We start from the raw sequence: 16,622 nt of genomic DNA on the forward strand, positions 1-16,622 counted from the left end.
CCTACCTCTATAAAGCAAGGGATCTACAGCCCCATCTTAGCCACAACCACCACTGAGAGTCTTGGGCATCTCTGTACTGCACTGAGCATCAGAGATAATTTTTTTGCCTGTGCATGTATGCTACCCCCACAGTGATTTGCCTGTTATTCATACACAACCCTCTCTGCCTCTTCTTAGGGGCACAGAGTGCAGAAACCCTCACCTGTCCTGGGTCCCGTGTGACCCCACTTTCTCATTCTTCATGCAGAAATCAGGCGAGCTCTGCAGGTAAATCAGCTCTGTCTCCTTAACCGGTCTGATATCAATATCCTTTGGCACGAGGTATTTGCGTGTGCCCATGGGCCGATGAACGACCTTGGTGGCTGACAAATACTTGTTTTTGAGGTCCAGTGCAATGTCTCGCAGCTCTTGAAGGCCTTTCCAACAGGTCTTGATAGAGCATGACCCAGAAACTCCATGGCACTTACATTTCATTTCAAGAGAGGCTTTCAAGACCTGCAAAAAGGAATGCAGGAGTTAGGAAATGTCTTTCTCTTAAGTCCAAACATCCCACAAGCTTACTAAATAAGATTCTTTCTTAATGGAGACTGCTATAGAAAAGGCCTGCTGCTCTGATTTCTGCACGGTTGTGCTTGAGCAGCTACTAGCAAAGGGAATGAAATCCCACAGCCCCTTCGTGATCACTATTAGACCAGGACTGCTCTCAGTACGACACATTTGCAGCCAGCAGACAGAAGAATATGTTGAATTTTGATCAGATATCTACACAGGGCTGCATTTAAACTCTCTAAATTAGGATCTGAAAATCAAAGCAATCCATAAATAGATTCTTAATGCGCATGTCTGCCTGCAACATGTTTAGGCATTGGGTAACAGATGTCAAGGCACTCATGAATTCAAAGCACCCACACCCTGCCTTTCTGCTGAGTATGGGGCCAGCAGAGCCTTTTACTTCAGTTCTGCTCTGGTCTGGTAGGATATAGCAGTGAATCCACCAGCCATGACAATGCTGCATCCCAAGTGAAAATTTGCCCATTGTAATTCAAACAAAAACTCAAGACATAGCAATAATAATAATAATAATAATAATAATAATAATAATAATAATAAGATAGAGTGGGAATGCAGGGAACCATAGAGAAAAACACCCAGAGGAGGTGAGTTCGATAGGGTTTTGCTCTGGAAAGGTAAGTTCAGCCCATAGCTACACAGTAAGCTGCCAATGAGCTCAGTATGCTCCAAGTTTTGCCCTAGAAGGACAAGTTGTGCAGTAGAACCAGCGCAGGGAACTGCTGAAGCCTTTACAGCTCCCCACCCCAATTTCTCAAGCTGCATGAAGGGCTGTGGTGGGGATTTGCTCCTTGGGGCATGCCAAGCAGCATGCACAGTGCTATTCCTCCATTGGCACAGCCATGAATGCAAGCTGTTAAGAGCGGCTTCTGCCAGATAGGGGAGTAATCACTAGCAAAGCAGTTTGAGAAGGAACACATCAGCCCTCCTGGCTGCAGAGATGGCTGGGAGGCAGCTGCTGCTGGACACGTCTGGCAGATAGTAATCCTCTGTGCTTACACAGCACTTCATGTGTGCAATGCCCTTGGCAGAGCACCATGGGACTCATCCCCATCACACCTCCTGGGGTAAGCAAGCCGCAGCCATCCTTGGCTGTGGAAGGTGTGGCAATGACACATCCCACCCACAGTTCTAGAGGGCTGGAATTAGCATTTAGGGCTTCCTGAGGACCAGCATGACTGATAGCCACAGTCTTCAGCAGGCCAAAGGAGTTGGGAGCAATCAGGGAGAAACCTGCTCCTTTCACTAGCTGATAGAGACACTGAACCTCACAGAGCGACCGACCACTAAAGAGGACTGTACAAGTACAATAACTCTTGTGGATTTGTTACCTGTCTCCCTACTTCACTGTTGTGCAGATGCATCAGTTTATTGGCTTGTGATCCTGATTTTTTCATCTTCATGGGAGCATCTGAAAATTTGGACCCCATGATAAGACCATAGTTGAGGTTGTCTGCACATCCTCCCCATCGATACCCAGGTCCAGGTGTCTCACCTGGGATGGGACCACAGGAACAGCCAGGGAGGTCCCCGGTGGTGCAGGCTCTGGCAATGGTATGGCTGATAGCAGCAGCAGAAAGGGCATACACAAATGCTGACTCCCTTGTACCTGCAAGAGATAAGAAACTCCAACTCAGGTTCCAGGGATGGCTAAGTATTCCCCCAAAAGAGACCCACATAATCTCTGCCCCTTAGAATGGCTAATACGCTGCCTCCTTGCATCTGAGTCCTCTAAAGGCTTGGAGAAAATCTGCAATGAGAGCTCTTCATCCTGTGAGACAACACCCAATTTCAGGTTGCTCAGAGAAGCTGTGAGTGCCCATTCCATGGAGGCCTTCAAGGCCAGATTGGTTGGGATCCTGGGCAGCCTGACCTGGTGGGTGGCAACTAAACGATTTTTGAGATCCCTTCCAACCCAAGCCATTCTATGATTCTATGATCTTAGCAGGGGAAAGGGGTACATGGGCTCATGCAACTAGTCTACTGTGGTATGATCTACTTTTGGAGCATGTGGAGGAATCACAGAATGGCTGAGGTTGGAAGAGACCTCTGGGTACATCTGCTCCAACCTCTGCTCCCCACCCAAGGCAGCAGTGCTGTTTACCTCTCTCTAAGTCCAGCAGGTAGTTAGGAGCCAGCTCGATGGAAGAGCAGTTCCACCTCATGTCTGAGAAAGTTTTACGGCAGGTCTTTATCACTTCCCGTGCCGCCTGGATGATGGTCTGCATCAGCTCCAGGTTGCTGCGGCACAATTGCACCTGGGAAACCACCAGGCCTTCTAGCTGCTTGCAGTGCTGGGTTTGATTCAGGGCCAAAGCCGAAGGAGTCTTGGACAGAGCTCTGAGGAGACAAGCACATGCAAAAAAAAAAAGGCATTAGAACCCACAAAAGTCATTCTTTGTGTCAGTATTAATTTCTTGACTACCTCCAACCCAGCAAACGCCTTGGCCTGTGTTCAGCTGACCTAATATTAGCTACATGCAAATTACATGCCTAGTTTAAGCTGATGAGAGAGATGGGAAACTGTTCAGAGTCATTTATCTCATCTAAGGTAAATGTTGAAGATGGGTGGGACAATTCGCCATTAAACCTGTGTGTTTCTCCCATCATCGAAAGGAGCCAGAACAAATCTCCTGGGGTGAATGCCAAGTTGACTGATTGTGTAAATCCTTATGGGAAGGTTTTGTTTTTCTTTTTTTTTTTTTTTTTTTTTTTTGCAGAAGAATGAAGAGGACAGACCTCCCAACAGAGTGAAAAACAACCCGTTGGATCCATGATAATGGAAAGCTGGGTCCTCCGTGACTGTGGTATTAAAAAAAAAAAAGAGTGAGGTTGGTTTTATCAGTGATTTGCATTCAGCATCTGTCTCACAGACTCTTTGAGGATTATACTAAATGTCATGTGATTAATTATAGAGAAAATCCCCTGCAAGATCCAGGGAAAAGCCACCAAGTTTGCAAAGCAGATGCTTTCCCATGGAGTTAACGCCAAGGGCCTCCACCAATTCCATCACCGTTGCACTTAGATATCTAAATCTATTTCTCTAGTCTCTGAAGATTTAGTGAAGAAACACAATGCAAGTACACGCAAAGAGGCTATCATGGTCAAAACTTAGGAAGAATCCACTAGAATCATAATGCAAGTTGCCATGGAAGAAATTGGCAATACCCATAGGGCCCCATTGGTTCTCGCAGTATGCAGTGTTTCACACTCCAGGTTAAAAAAAAAAAAGAAGAAAAAAGCAAATGGTGCCATGCCTCAGAGCATTCTGTGCTATTATTCCTCAAGCACCCAAAATGATCAGCAGAAGTCTGGTGTGTAACTCTCTTTGTATCTTTATGACCTGCTTAGAGCAGTCATAAATGTTATTCATTCCCATAAAACAACTTTCTAGCTGGCTGCATCAGTACCTGGCATGTGATCCTGGCAACACAACTGCTTTAACACATATTTCCTTCTCTCCTTGTTAAATGTTGCCTTTCAGTTTCATCCTAAGCCATCTTGGTTAGTTTGGCATATTAGCAGACACATTTCTGGGCATATTTTACTTTATTGCTGTAACATCCACGTCCTTCAGAAGTTAAATGAGATGGAAATGGAGCTAAAAATGAGCCCTAACCAAGATCAGGGATATTAGCTCTGATCTCCAGCTTTCAGGAAAACACATCTATATTCCACCAACTACCTCAAGGTTGGCTCAAACCAGCTGCTGTGTATGTTGGAGCTCTCCCCGGGCTGTGCATAACTGCTAACCCCAATTCCTCCGTGAGTGGGAAAAAGCTAAAATCCTTGCTAGGGCTGAGCAGGTCTGCGCTCACAAATTCCCAGTCGACTGGAATTTGGCATTTCTGGTGCTGGATAATCAGTGGCAAACTTGGAAGGGAAACCACCACTCTGCTAGCAATGTAAATATATACATCATACAGATATTTAGAGAGCTTCATTAAACATACAGAGAACAAAAGTTTTGGACAAGGGGAGAAAGTGAGTAGAGTATTTAATTGTCAGAAGTTCTGCACCCAGTGCTCAGTAAACTCAAACATATCATACTCCTGAAGGCTGAGAGCAAAGGTCTTGGAACAGTACCGATGTCATCTTAATGCAAACCTCCATGGTGAGGACTTCATGTTAGTCCTCCAGTGTCCTTCTTTGACCCATGGAGCTCCTAAAAGATAATCAGCTGATGCACATTGGAGATCTACAGCAGAATAGTTACAGAATCACAAAATGGCTTAAGACCCTAAAGATCATTGAGCTCCATCCACTCTAGGGTTGCCAACCACTAGCTCCCATCCTGGCCTTGAATGTCTCCAGGGATGGGGCATCCACAGCCACTCTGGGCAGCCAGTATCAGTGAGGCTAAGGTAACTCATGCCCTGAAAGTGCTCTTTCTGCACTAGCTGTAGGGGGAACTTAGGCATCAAGCTTGGATGCAGCCACCTGAGCTCTATAAGCACACAGAGATGGGTGAGATGAGTCCAACCCTCAGCACCTGGTGCCAAAAATCTGTGAAAGTTTATTCCAGAAAACCTATCAGCAACTCTCAGCAATGGGCTGAAATGACAATCGGGCAAGAAATCGAAGCACCTTGCTGCTCCTTGAATAAAAGTCATAAATACAACTTGGATTGTCCTTGTGGCCCTAGCTGCTCCTCAAGAAGGATGCATCTACCTGATAGGTCCTGCACCACATCTTCTAGATCTGTGTGGAGGTCTTGAGTGTCTTTAAAGGACTTGGTGGTGGATGGCAATAGTGATGATGTGCTGATAGTTGGACTAGACCATCTTAATGAACATTTCCAACCTCAACAATTCTGTGATTCTGTGATTTGGAAACCTGTATTGATGCACCTGCATCTCATCGTTACGGACAAATCAAACAGCAGAAATAACCACCTTTGAGTTGAAATAAACGATGAACACAGACTGAAGCTTATACTGGTTGTGAAGAAAGGGGACTAAACAGGTACAAAGAGTTTGCTGTAGCACGGCATTATTACCAAAGGCCTGAAATTATCACCATTAGAGAATGAGATGTGTAACATGACGAGAAAGAAATGTGCCTTATAGAAGAGGGGAAAAGATCTGCCAGAAGGTCGACAGAGGAAATGCTGCGGCCCCTTTGGGAAGAATTCAGTAAATGGCAGTAATGGCTGTTTCTTGTCGAATGAGCCAAGCTCCAGGGAGTCCGCCAAGAATAAAAAAGTAAGATGCAGGAAGGTGTTTTCTGAACATCTCCCAGGCCTGAACTTCATGCCTTTGCTTGTGAGAACCTATAATTGGAAACATCTCCAAGCGTCGGGAGGAAAAAGTAAAGGGTAATGGGGATGGAAAAGAAAACTCAGTTATTGGAGTCGCTTGCTGAGACCAAAAAGCACATCTATAAATCACAGATCAGGAATGTTAGAGGCCTATTAGGTCATCCAGCCCATGCTCTGACAGTGCAGGTTTACTCAGTCTCTGTCCTACACTGTCTTCCCCCATCCCCTGTTTTGCTTTAAATCCCCCTTTGTAAAGGTAGCAGCCCTCCCTGCTCCCCAAATTCTGACAGCACCATTGAGTGTCTTCCACCATCTGCAAAGGATACTATTGGAGAGCAAAGCCCATTTTTGAGTGGAAGAAATGAATTCTGGTGTTGATGGTGGGTCTCTACCTGCTAAGGCCAAAGAGGCACTGGTAGCCCCAATAAAGGAGCCCCAACGGGTAGTTAGCAGGACAGCCTTCACTCTTCAGTATAGGAAAAAATCCCAGAAGAAAACATTTCTTTGAACTCCAGTGCTTCATCTGAGAAGCAGCCCAGAGGAATTTTACCTGCTGCCATCCCATAAATGCTCCTTTTCACAATTTCCTTCTGCTAACATCATGCTCCCCGCCCCTGACTCTTCTCCATCCTTCATTCTCCAGAAAGGTGAGGACAACTGAGGGGAGGCTGATGGTTTTTTGTTTTTTATTTTTAAATATAAATATATACATATTTGACCCATCCCTTTAAATAAACAGGCTCCAAACCAAACATCTCCTGCTTTATATATAGCATAGCAGGGCTTTCAGTTGACGTTATGGATACTGACAGAAAACCATAAAGGTAATTACAGAGGAAATATGATGCATGGATGGATCATGACTTTCGTTTACTCTTCTAATTATCTCAGGCAGTTAATAAATTCATTTGAAAACATGAATGCTTTACAGTGTTGGGTCCTTTGAGAAGTATAGGTTCAGTGCTAGGCTGCATGAGAAGACTATTCATAGAAGCAACATCCATGAGCAGAGATACACACGAAAGCCATACACAATTAGCTTTGTAAGGATAAAGGGGCACACAGGACCCTGTTCCTGGCCAACTCGTAGGGGATTTTTTTTTTTTTTTAATTGAGCAGTGAAGCATTGGTGCCTTTTAAAATGCCCTTACAGAGTGGAAGGATCTCTTTCCATACAAGCACCCTTGGAGAACATCTCCACGTCCTCCCTTGTGTGATACGACCCAAGGAGGTGTGATACGACCCAAGGAGCTGTCACAGAAGGACCATTTGTGAAACCAACATCTTCTGCTCCAAATGATTTGTTTTACTTTCTGAGAATGCATTCTCAATCTTATGCTGATTCTTAAACTCTTTAATCTGCCAGAGATTTGGGGTAGAGCAAAAAAGATTTAGGCAAAATTCTATTACTTGGAAAGTAAACTTAAACAAAGAGAAACAGTGGTTGTTTGTGTGTGTGTACATTAGACTTTATTTAAGAGTTTTTAATCTGTAGGAGCTTCATTTTCTCAAGTGAAAAGGGCTGGCAGGACCATTATGATGATTCCATGTGAGGCAGCCTGCACTCCCACCACCCCACCCTGCTCTGCTGCTATTTGAGAAGGACTTGGGATGCTGAGGAGCATCATCAGCCCTGACCTGGGGACCACAGGTTCAAGTGGGTCAGCAAATATTCAAAGCCTTCACAAAGCAAGAAATGGAATTTCTATAGAAAAATAGAGAGGGGGGGGGAAAGAAAGAAGGAGGAAAGAAGGAGGAAAGGAGAAAAAAAAATAAGGAAAGAAAGATGGAGAAAGGGAGAAAAGGACAAAAGGGGAAAGAAGGAGAAAGAGAAGGAGAGAAAAAGAGGGAACAAGGAAAGAGGAAAGGAAAGAAAGGGAAAGAGGGAAAGGGGGAAAGGGGGAAAGAGAAAGAGGAGGAGGAGGAGAAAGAGAGAAAGAAAGTATGAAAGAAAGGAAAGAAGGAAGGAAAGAAAAAAGAAAGAAAGATGAAAAGAAAGGAAAGGAGGAAAGGAAAGAAGGGAGGAACTGAGGGAGGAAGGGAGAGAGAGAGGGAGGGAAGAAAGAGAGAAAGAAAAAGAGAGAAAGAACAAGAGAATGAGAGAAAGAAAGAGAGAAAGAAAGAAAGTGAAAAAGAGAAAGAAAGAAAGAGAGAGAGAAAGAAAGAGAATGAGAGAAATAAAGAGAGAAAGAAAGAGAGAAAGAAAGAGAGAGAAAGAAAGAGAGAAAGAAAAAGAGAGAGAAAGAAAGCAAGAAAGCAAGCAAGCAAGCAAGAAAGAAAGAAAGAAAAGAAAGAAAACTGAGCTGAGGAGGAAGACAGAGAGGAGGAGGGGGAAAAATCCCTACAGTAAAAGCTTAAAATAAGAGTTTTTCAGATACGGTGCCAAATCCAGTGCTGGCAGTAGTGGGCACAAGGCCATTGACTTCCAGCCCAAGCTCGACTGAAGTCGATGCCAGCGGTGAGTTGGCTGCCCCAGCACCGGAGGAAGGCCATGGAGCTTTGTCAAGTTTTCCCGGGCTGCCTATAGAGCTCTCCCTCACCCCCAGCCCACTCCCCTCCTGCCGTCCCCATCCTGCAGTCCTTTCACAGCAGCTCATCTAGCAGCTCCTGTGCCAGGCAGACAGCCCCTTGCCGGCGCCCATGCCCCACTGTCCCAGCTCCCCCCCCCTCCTTGTCCAAAGTAGAGAAGCAGGCACTGCTGGGAAGCACAAAATCTTTCCATTTTCTCCCCATTTCAAGAGAAAAAAAAAACAAGTGAAAGCACGCTGCTGGCTCCAGAAAGGTCTTGGTTCTGATGCCTGGGAACAGTGCTCATGTCCCACTGTGAGGCATATAAGAAAGGACAGGCTTTTCAGCAGTGTCTGCTTTGATAGGACTAGAAGAAATGGTTTCAAACTAGAAGAGGGGAGATTTAAATTGAATGTAAGGAAAGAGTTTTTATGATAAGGGTGGTGAGGCACTGGCACAGGTTGCCCAGAGAGGTGGTGAGTGTCCCATCCCTGGAGACATTCAAGATCAGGCTGAATGGTGCTCTGAGCAGCTGATGGAACTGTGGGTGTCTGTTCTTGAAGGGGAGTTCAACAGATGGCTTTTAAGGGTCCCTTCCAAGTCAAAAGAATTCTGTGATTCAATGATTCCAAGTCCAAGAGGGACCAAGGGACCATCCAAAGTGATCAAAACTCCACCTAATGATGGCATTCCTAGAGCTGTAGCTCATAGTAATGGGCTGAACCTGCAGCCTCTTTGCAAACTATGCAAAAAAGCACGCATTGCTTTCATCCTCTTGGCAACCATTCATCGAGGGTGACAACGCAGGGACAGTCTAACCTGTGTCCCAGTGCATAGACAAGGAGATGCCACCCTCAAGCAGGTAGAAGTGCCTTGAAAGCAGCTCCATGCCCAGACATCACAACACCTGCAGTGTGAACATCTGGCTGCAGCTCCCTCTAGTGCTCGTTTATTTTTCAGATTTATCCACATACCTCACAGATACACAGAATTGTAGGGGCTGGAAGGGACCTCTAGAGATCAAGTCCTTGGCCAAACCCAAGTCCCCTTAGTTCAGCTCATGTGGTTGCAAAAGGGAGTAAGGTGACAGAGTTCCTATTAGTGTTGGCCCTGGAGTATCTCAGGTTGGATATTAGGAAACACTTCTCAGAAAGAGTGGCACAGGCTGCCCAGGGAGGTGGTGGAGTCAGCATCCCTGGAGGTGTACAAGAACCGTGGAGATGTGGCACTGAGGGATGTGGTGATTAGGTACAGTGGAGGTGGGTTAGGGTCTTTTCCAAACATAATGATTCTACAATCTCCCACTGAAAATGTTGTCTGTGTCTCCTTGGCTGCTGTGCTGCAAACCAAGCTCAGAGAGCTACAGAGCCCTCCTCTAAGGCTGGGAATGGGCTTGCATGCAAAATTAAGACTCAGAAGCTCACATGCGCTGAACCGAAAGCCAATCTGTCCACAGCAGCCCTGATCCTGCAAAGGTCTGTCAACTTTACACCCAAGCAGCATCCTGGAGCTTGGGTGGAAGACAAAACATGGAGTTCCTCTGTGAGCAAGGGCAGGTTTATGGGATGCTGAGCATCCACACACCATTCAGGGTGCTTGGTGTTGCATGGCTCCATGGCAAGGAAGGGCACGGTGCCGATTTGCAGCAGCGGGGGATCTGGACCACAGGCCTTGTAAAAATAAGCCAAATAAAATAAAACAAATAGCTCCATTTTACATTCTCCCCACTTCTACTAATTTACAGGGGATATTCGTGTTACAGGGAAGTCCTAAATGGCTGAGAAGCGTGTTTTTCTTCCCCACCTCCCCCTGCAATTACATCACACACTGAATTAAAATTGAATTTCCTATCGCCCTCCCTATCAGTCGCTCCCTCTTCCTCCAACTTGCAGACCCGGCCCGCCAAGCTTTCTGCCCCAACCCCTTCCAAGCCTGTAAACATCTGGCAGAAACCACCTCCTTATCTCCTTCTCTGCCATCCCCATTCCTCTTTGAAGCTCGCTCCTGGCACTGTGCCTACAACAACGTTGCGATGGGCAGACCGCAGAGACGAGCCTGTGACCGAAAATGCCGCCTCGTGTTTTCCTCTCATCCTTTCCCCTCTCCATCCAAGAGCATGAGCTCAGCTACGCCATTTCCAGGGATGGTCCCTGAGCCCCGAGGTTGGCAGCAGCCTGCATCTGGCACAGCTGCAGCGGTGGAAAGGGAGCGATGGATGGGGGAAGAAGTTGGCCAGTGGTTCCGTAGAAAAACAAGGGTGGGGAAAGGAGGAGAAGCTGCAAATTAAAAAAAAAAAATTAAAAAAAAAATCCCATTTCATTGTGAAATCCCAGCTGGTGGTGTCCTCATTGCACCAAGTGCCCTGGGACAGGGAGTGCAGTCCTCTGCCAGGTTACAAGCAGGTGCAAGAGGAGCCTGGCGGCACATCTGGATTTGGTTCGTGCTTTGGATGCCATTTTAATCCCAGCTTTCATCTTCCCCACTCGTTTTTCAACAAGAGGATGTGTCTGCTGGAAAGTGGAGGAGTGGCAACCACAGTGTCTTTTCCCCAAATGCCTCCTTGTTCCCAAAAGAAACCCTTGCAGCCTAACTGCTTACTGGCTGAAAGGATGCAAATAGCTTTACAGACCAAGCCCTGCCTGAGAGCCCTGCCTCTCAGGGTTAAGAGGAGATGCCTACCTTATGCCAGGGGCTGGGGGCAGACTCATTATCAGGGTCTGTTGTGATAAGACAAGGGGAAATGGTTTCAAACTAGAATAGAGAAGATTTAGGTTGGATATAAAAAGTTTATTTGTGATAAGGTTAGTGAAGCACTGGCACATGTTGCCCAGAGAGGTGGTGGGTGCCCTGTCCATAGAGACACCCAAGGTCAGGCTGGATGGGCTCTGAGCACATGATGGAGCTGTGGGTGTCTCTGGCTCACTGCAGGGGTGTTGGACCAGGGACTATGGTCCCTTCAACTCAAACAGTTCTATGATATGATGATATATGCAAAGCTAAGAAGCTAAATACTCGGAGTTGGGCTTTGAGACTTAGCCGTGGTGTCTGCTACAGTGTAGAAAGACAAGATGATGAAAAGCAAATCAGATCTTGATACCTTCTACTTCCTCACAGTATGGAGAGAGAGCACAAAAAGATGTCCTCATGCAGGCAGTCAGACTTCCCACCTGACCACGTGCATTTAAACACCCTATGGAAGGATTCACCCTGCTTCTCTTCATGCGTGTAAAAGTTGGATGTGTGGTCTCAAACAGTTCCCTGCATTCCATGACATGTCCAGAGAGCATCTCCTGATGCTTGTGTTTGTTGTCTATCATTAGAGTAGGCATCTGCAAAGTCCTTTCCCTGCTGGCTGCACGCAGGGCAATGAATGCACTGGCTCCAAAACATCTAGTTTAAGAGTAAGAAAGTTGTCAAAGGAAGGTGTGGGTGCCCCATCCATGTAGGCATTCAAGGACAGGCTAGATGGGGCCCTTGGCACCCTGTACAAGTGGGGAGCAAGCAGCCCATGGCAATGGGTTGGAATTGGGTGGGCTTTAAGGTTCCTTCCAACCCAAACCATTCTGTGATTCTATGACTAATTCTGTGATTCAATGAAAAAATCCCACCTTTTCAAGAGATGGTGGGGAAAGAAAGCCTCAAGTGGCAAAGGCTGGGTCAGAAGGATGGGAATTAAACATGGCACAGGATCTGTGGTGGAAGGAGAAGTAAAGCAGGAACCTCTTGCCCTAATTTCACTGCCTATCCCCAAGTTCCTCACCTAAACACACTGCATCCCACACAAGAGACCTTCCCTGGCATCTCATTTTATTGTGCTATTTATGGGAGATGCTCACTTGAGGTTAGCCCACATCCCATTATTTACTTTGTGCGCAGCTTCAAACCAGGGCAGAAACAGAGGGCAGGAAACCAGATGGGTGCTGGAGGAGTTTGTTTGTTTGCTTTGCAGTAAGCAACTAATCGATCGCTTGCTTAAGCAAAGAAATGAGATAGCAATGTTTTCACTTTGTTTGCAGTGACATTACCTCAGAGGAAACTCGATCCAGACTTGACCACACTCCTTGGTATTTCTTCACCCTCCTCCCCCCTCCCCACTTCATTTTTAACACCCTTCGCAAAATCCAAAGGTTAAAAGGTCCACCAAAAAAGCATGTTATCTGTCAAGCATCCCCTGTGGCTGGAGATTATCCCCACTGCCCTCCCTCCTGCTCTCAGCTCCTGCCTCTCATGACCATTGGTCCCAGAGGGAGCTGGTAGGGGCTGACACTAGAAACTTCATAAGTGGCTCATGCGAGCATTCAAGTGTGTGCCTTTCCTTTGCTATCAACAAGGAGAAGAAAAAGCAAGCCTAAATCATGAATATTTTGCAAAGATTGAGGCATGTTGTTAGCACAAGCCCTCAGTACACACACTTGAAATCAATGAATGCCCGGAGAAACGCAACACGCACTGCTCTTTAAATGGCTCAAATAACAGAGCTGCAGAACCGGGTAACAGAGCAGCAGTGACTACAGAGGTTCTAAAAATGCCGAGAGATAGCTGGGTACTTACATCCATTTTATCCCGTAGCAAATCCCCGTCTGCAGAATCAAGGTCAGAAAAGCAGCTAGCAAAAATTGCGGGTTCGGCTTCATTTTCTCCACCGTCCCCCAGTAGGAAATCAGCTTCGAGAGGGGAAAATAGGAGGCTTCTGAATCTCCTGTGCGATGTATTTCCTTCAGCCCCTGTGTTGGGGATGCACAACCTGGAAGGAGACAGAGCACGGAGCCACGGTTAGCTCTGAGGTTGGGCGAGTCGCCGTGAAAGAGATCTATTATCCAAATCGCAAAGGAGTGGTTTATGAATCACGATGAAGTTTGGATTATCCCCTCCCTCGCCAAGCCTTGATACAACCTTTTGAGGCAACAGACAGACAAAACGTATGGCTTGAATTACACCCTGAGTTATGGTCTGATTGTGTGTTTCCATTTAACCCTGCATGCAGCAAGGCTTCGTTCGCTGCTTGGCTTTATTTCCTCCTCTCAAAAAGGTTGGGAAGAAGCAGAAAAAAAAAAGAGAAATTTTAAGACGTGCCCAATTCTCACTCTCCATCTCTCCCTTCCTTCTCTCCAGAGTTTTTTTTTTCCTTTTACAAATTAAGAAAGCTACATTTCCTAACCAATGCAGGTGCCCGTGCCCTGCAGATGTTTCAAGCTGATCTGTTGCAACAAATGCATTCTGCTCTTTCCCTTCTGCTTTCGTTCTCACCTCATTAACTCTGCCTCTCACTTCTTCCAAGTCCTCGGGCACCTGGAGCTCACGGAGCGGCTTTATAAACACGCAGCCCCATCGCTGTAGAGCAGCCCGGAGGGAAAAAAAGCTCTCAGAGATTCCCCCTCCCCTCCATTTTCTTCTTCACTCCAAACAAATAAACAAAGCAGCAAACAAACTCAAATTCTTACAAGGGTTCTCTCTATCTCCGGGGCATGACTTGTTTTAGCAGTGATATTAATAGCAGTAAATGGGTTTCCCTTCAGTTCTCCACTTCAGTAACCGCTCCGGGCTGTTCATTGTGGTCTTTGCGGTGGTTTCCAATAGCAAGCCCACCCCACAAGAAAGCCGACGACAAAACAAGCAGAAAAACCTGCCTCCTGAAAAGTACTCACCAACATCCCCAAGTCATAAGTTAATTAAAGTTGGAAAAGACCTCTAAGATCATCAAGTCCAACCCCACCATGCCCACTGACCATGTCCCTCAGTGTCACATCTCCACAGTTTTTGAACACCTTCACGGACGGTGACTCCACCACCTCCCTGTGCAGCCTGTGCCAATGCATCACCACCCTTTCTAAGTAGAAATGGTTCCTAATATCTGATCTGAATCTCCCCTGATGCAACTTGAGGCCATTACCTCTCATTCTACAGATGCGACTGCATCCCTCCCAACACCGTCCTTTCAAAGTTTTGGGATGGAGAACAATCAGCACTGGGGACCCCCTTTGCTACCCATTAACTTGAGGCAAATATGTCTCACCTAAGCCCCAGCTCTGGGTTTGTCCCCACTGTACCTTTCTGCCTTGGTGTCCCAATTACAGAAGCAATAGTGGAAGGAAGAAGGAACATTCCTGGGTGTTTGCTCTGCAATCTGAAATGCATTTTTTCCATTCTGGCTACTATCACAACCCCAGTGTCTGCCTGGTGTAAAGGGTTATTACTGGAGAAGTGCTGTTGTTACTAAGGATTTTAATAACCTCTGAGGGTGATTTCCCATCTCCCTTGAAGTCCAAGACAAAACTCCAGTGGACAAGAGGAGGCAGGATTTCATTGCCATCGGCTGTTTTCCTTTAATGCCCACTTGGATTTGGGCTTGATGCATCCATTGGAGGGGAAGGCAGTGCTGCCAGGAGCATCCAGACATACTTCTCAGCTCAGGGTATTGCTCTGTTTTTTCATCTCTGGAAGCTCTTTGCTTCCCTCCCCTCCATGAGCACACTGGAAACCTTCAACCCTTAATCCTGCCCGTGCCTTTTAGTGTCCATTTAGATATTTCAGACCCCTTATCTCCTTCCCATGAGTGGCTAAACAGCACATAGTTGAGGGTAAGACATCTCAGACAGTCTCACTATCCAACATCATAGTTCTGTGCATTGAAAAAAATCAGGTTTTTCATCAATCTATCTGTCTGTCTGTCTTTATTTACTTATTTTTCCCAAAGAGGAATAGAAATTATCCACCTCCCCATCCCGAGAGCTGCAAATTTTGCCCATGATTGCACCCCTGTTACTCGGGGAGGCAATAAACTCCTTTTTCCACTCGCTCCGGCACAGGTTACGTTTTCAAGAGGAATTTGCAAAGGGGAGGGAAAGAGGGAGACTCGTTGGGGGCAGACGTGATGTTTACAGCTCTGCAGAGCTCTGGGTCACTGATCAAACCGGCAGCAAGTGGCCCGCGGTCTCCTCAAACCGGCGCCGTCTTTAACTCAGAGCTCCCTTTTCCTGACACCCCGGGGCTGTTTGCAGGCAGCCCCACTCCTGCATGCAGGAAAAGTTGCTTGCATGCAGCAAATGTTCCCATCTGACACCTCTCAGAGTGCAGCTCCAGGATGGGAACGAGCAATACGGACTATATATAAGCATGTGAGTATCCGTCTCACCTTTTCCCAACTTTCCCACTCAAGAAGGAAAGTCACCCAGCTGACTCTTATTTTAAGGGTGTTTTATATGAAGGTAACACATCTCCCAATGACTTGGAGTGATGATGGGAGAAGGGGGTGGTGTATCCCCCCCCCTTCATGCTTTCAGCTCTGTCTCTTGCAGCAGCCAGCACTCCAATGTCCCTATACACTTCTGCATCAACCCTCTCTCTTCTAGTCCCCTCCAGTCTTCCCTTTCCTTTACAGCTCCTGGATGCCTGATCTCCCTTGTAACTGCTTGATCTCCCCCCTCTCTTGCAGCCTCCAGGTCTCTCCTCTTCAGCCCCTGGGTTTCACAACCTTCTACACCCTCTGGACCTCAACTCACCCTTTTGGGTCTCTCCTCTCCCTTTTAGCCTCCAAGTCTCCTTTTCCCCCTTCAGCCCCCGGGTCTCCCCTTTCTCTTCCACCTTTCAATCCTCCCTTCTCCCTCTATTCTCCAACTCTCACTTCTCCCTCCGTTCTCCCCTCTCCTTTACATCCTCCAATTCTCTCCTCTCCCTCCATTCTCCCCCCTCTCTACATCCTCCAGTTCTCCCTGCAATCTCCCTCCCGGGGCTCAGATCCCTCTTACACCCTCCAAACCATCTCGTACCCTCAATCTACTCGTACCCTAAATCCGGGGACCACTGCCCCATCCCATACCGGGGGAAGGGAAGAGGGGGTGTCCCGTCAGCTCCTCACCCCAAAGCCCCCGATCTCCACTTACCTCCACCCGGGGCAGAGCGAGGGTTGAGTCCGGATCCCCTCTGCCTCGGCGGCCCCGCGGAGCCTCCTTATATGCGGTCCCCGCGGCTTTGATACGTGATGTCAGCCCGGATTAGCATAACAAAGGGCTCGGCCGGGAGCTCTCCGCGCCCCGCGCATCCCCCGCGGGTCGGAGCGGTGCTCCGCGGGGCTCCGCGCCCGCAGCGATGCGCAGAGGGGAGGAGGGGAAGGGGAGGACCCCCCCCCCCCCCCCCATATTGAGCCCTCCCTTTGGAGCTGCCCCCGCTGCCTCCGGGGAGGGCAGAGTGCCACGAGGTTGGCTCGTCTTAATGAGCAGTTAATGATTAGCAAGAAAAAAAAAAAAATAGTTTAAAAAAAAAAAAAAAAAAGCCAAAAATGGTATTT

At 47.1% G+C, this 16,622-nt stretch overlaps 1 protein-coding gene across 2 annotated transcripts in view; it reads right to left on the reverse strand.

The window, feature by feature from the left end:
* WNT11 (Wnt family member 11) overlaps positions 1-16,366 on the reverse strand; it is a 29,244-nt gene extending 12,878 nt beyond the window's left edge. The window contains exons 1-6 of one of the 2 annotated variants that reach the window (XM_042862632.1): positions 16,219-16,365; positions 12,890-13,082; positions 2,675-2,910; positions 2,066-2,179; positions 1,902-1,981; positions 203-495 (exon numbers count right to left, since the gene is read on the reverse strand). In XM_042862632.1, coding sequence (XP_042718566.1) covers positions 203-495; positions 1,902-1,981; positions 2,066-2,179; positions 2,675-2,910; positions 12,890-12,972 — 806 coding nt within the window. In that variant the 5' untranslated portion in view covers positions 12,973-13,082; positions 16,219-16,365. Of the gene's footprint in view, positions 1-202; positions 496-1,901; positions 2,180-2,674; positions 2,911-12,889; positions 13,083-16,218 lie in introns of both variants that reach the window. The other variant, XM_042862631.1, reaches the window with a different exon arrangement.
* Between the last annotated feature and the right edge of the window lie 256 nt (positions 16,367-16,622).

This window comes from Lagopus leucura, unplaced genomic scaffold (assembly GCF_019238085.1).
Source record: "Lagopus leucura isolate 7727_CA_CO unplaced genomic scaffold, USGS_WTPT01 Super-Scaffold_702, whole genome shotgun sequence".
NCBI lineage: Eukaryota > Metazoa > Chordata > Aves > Galliformes > Phasianidae > Lagopus > Lagopus leucura.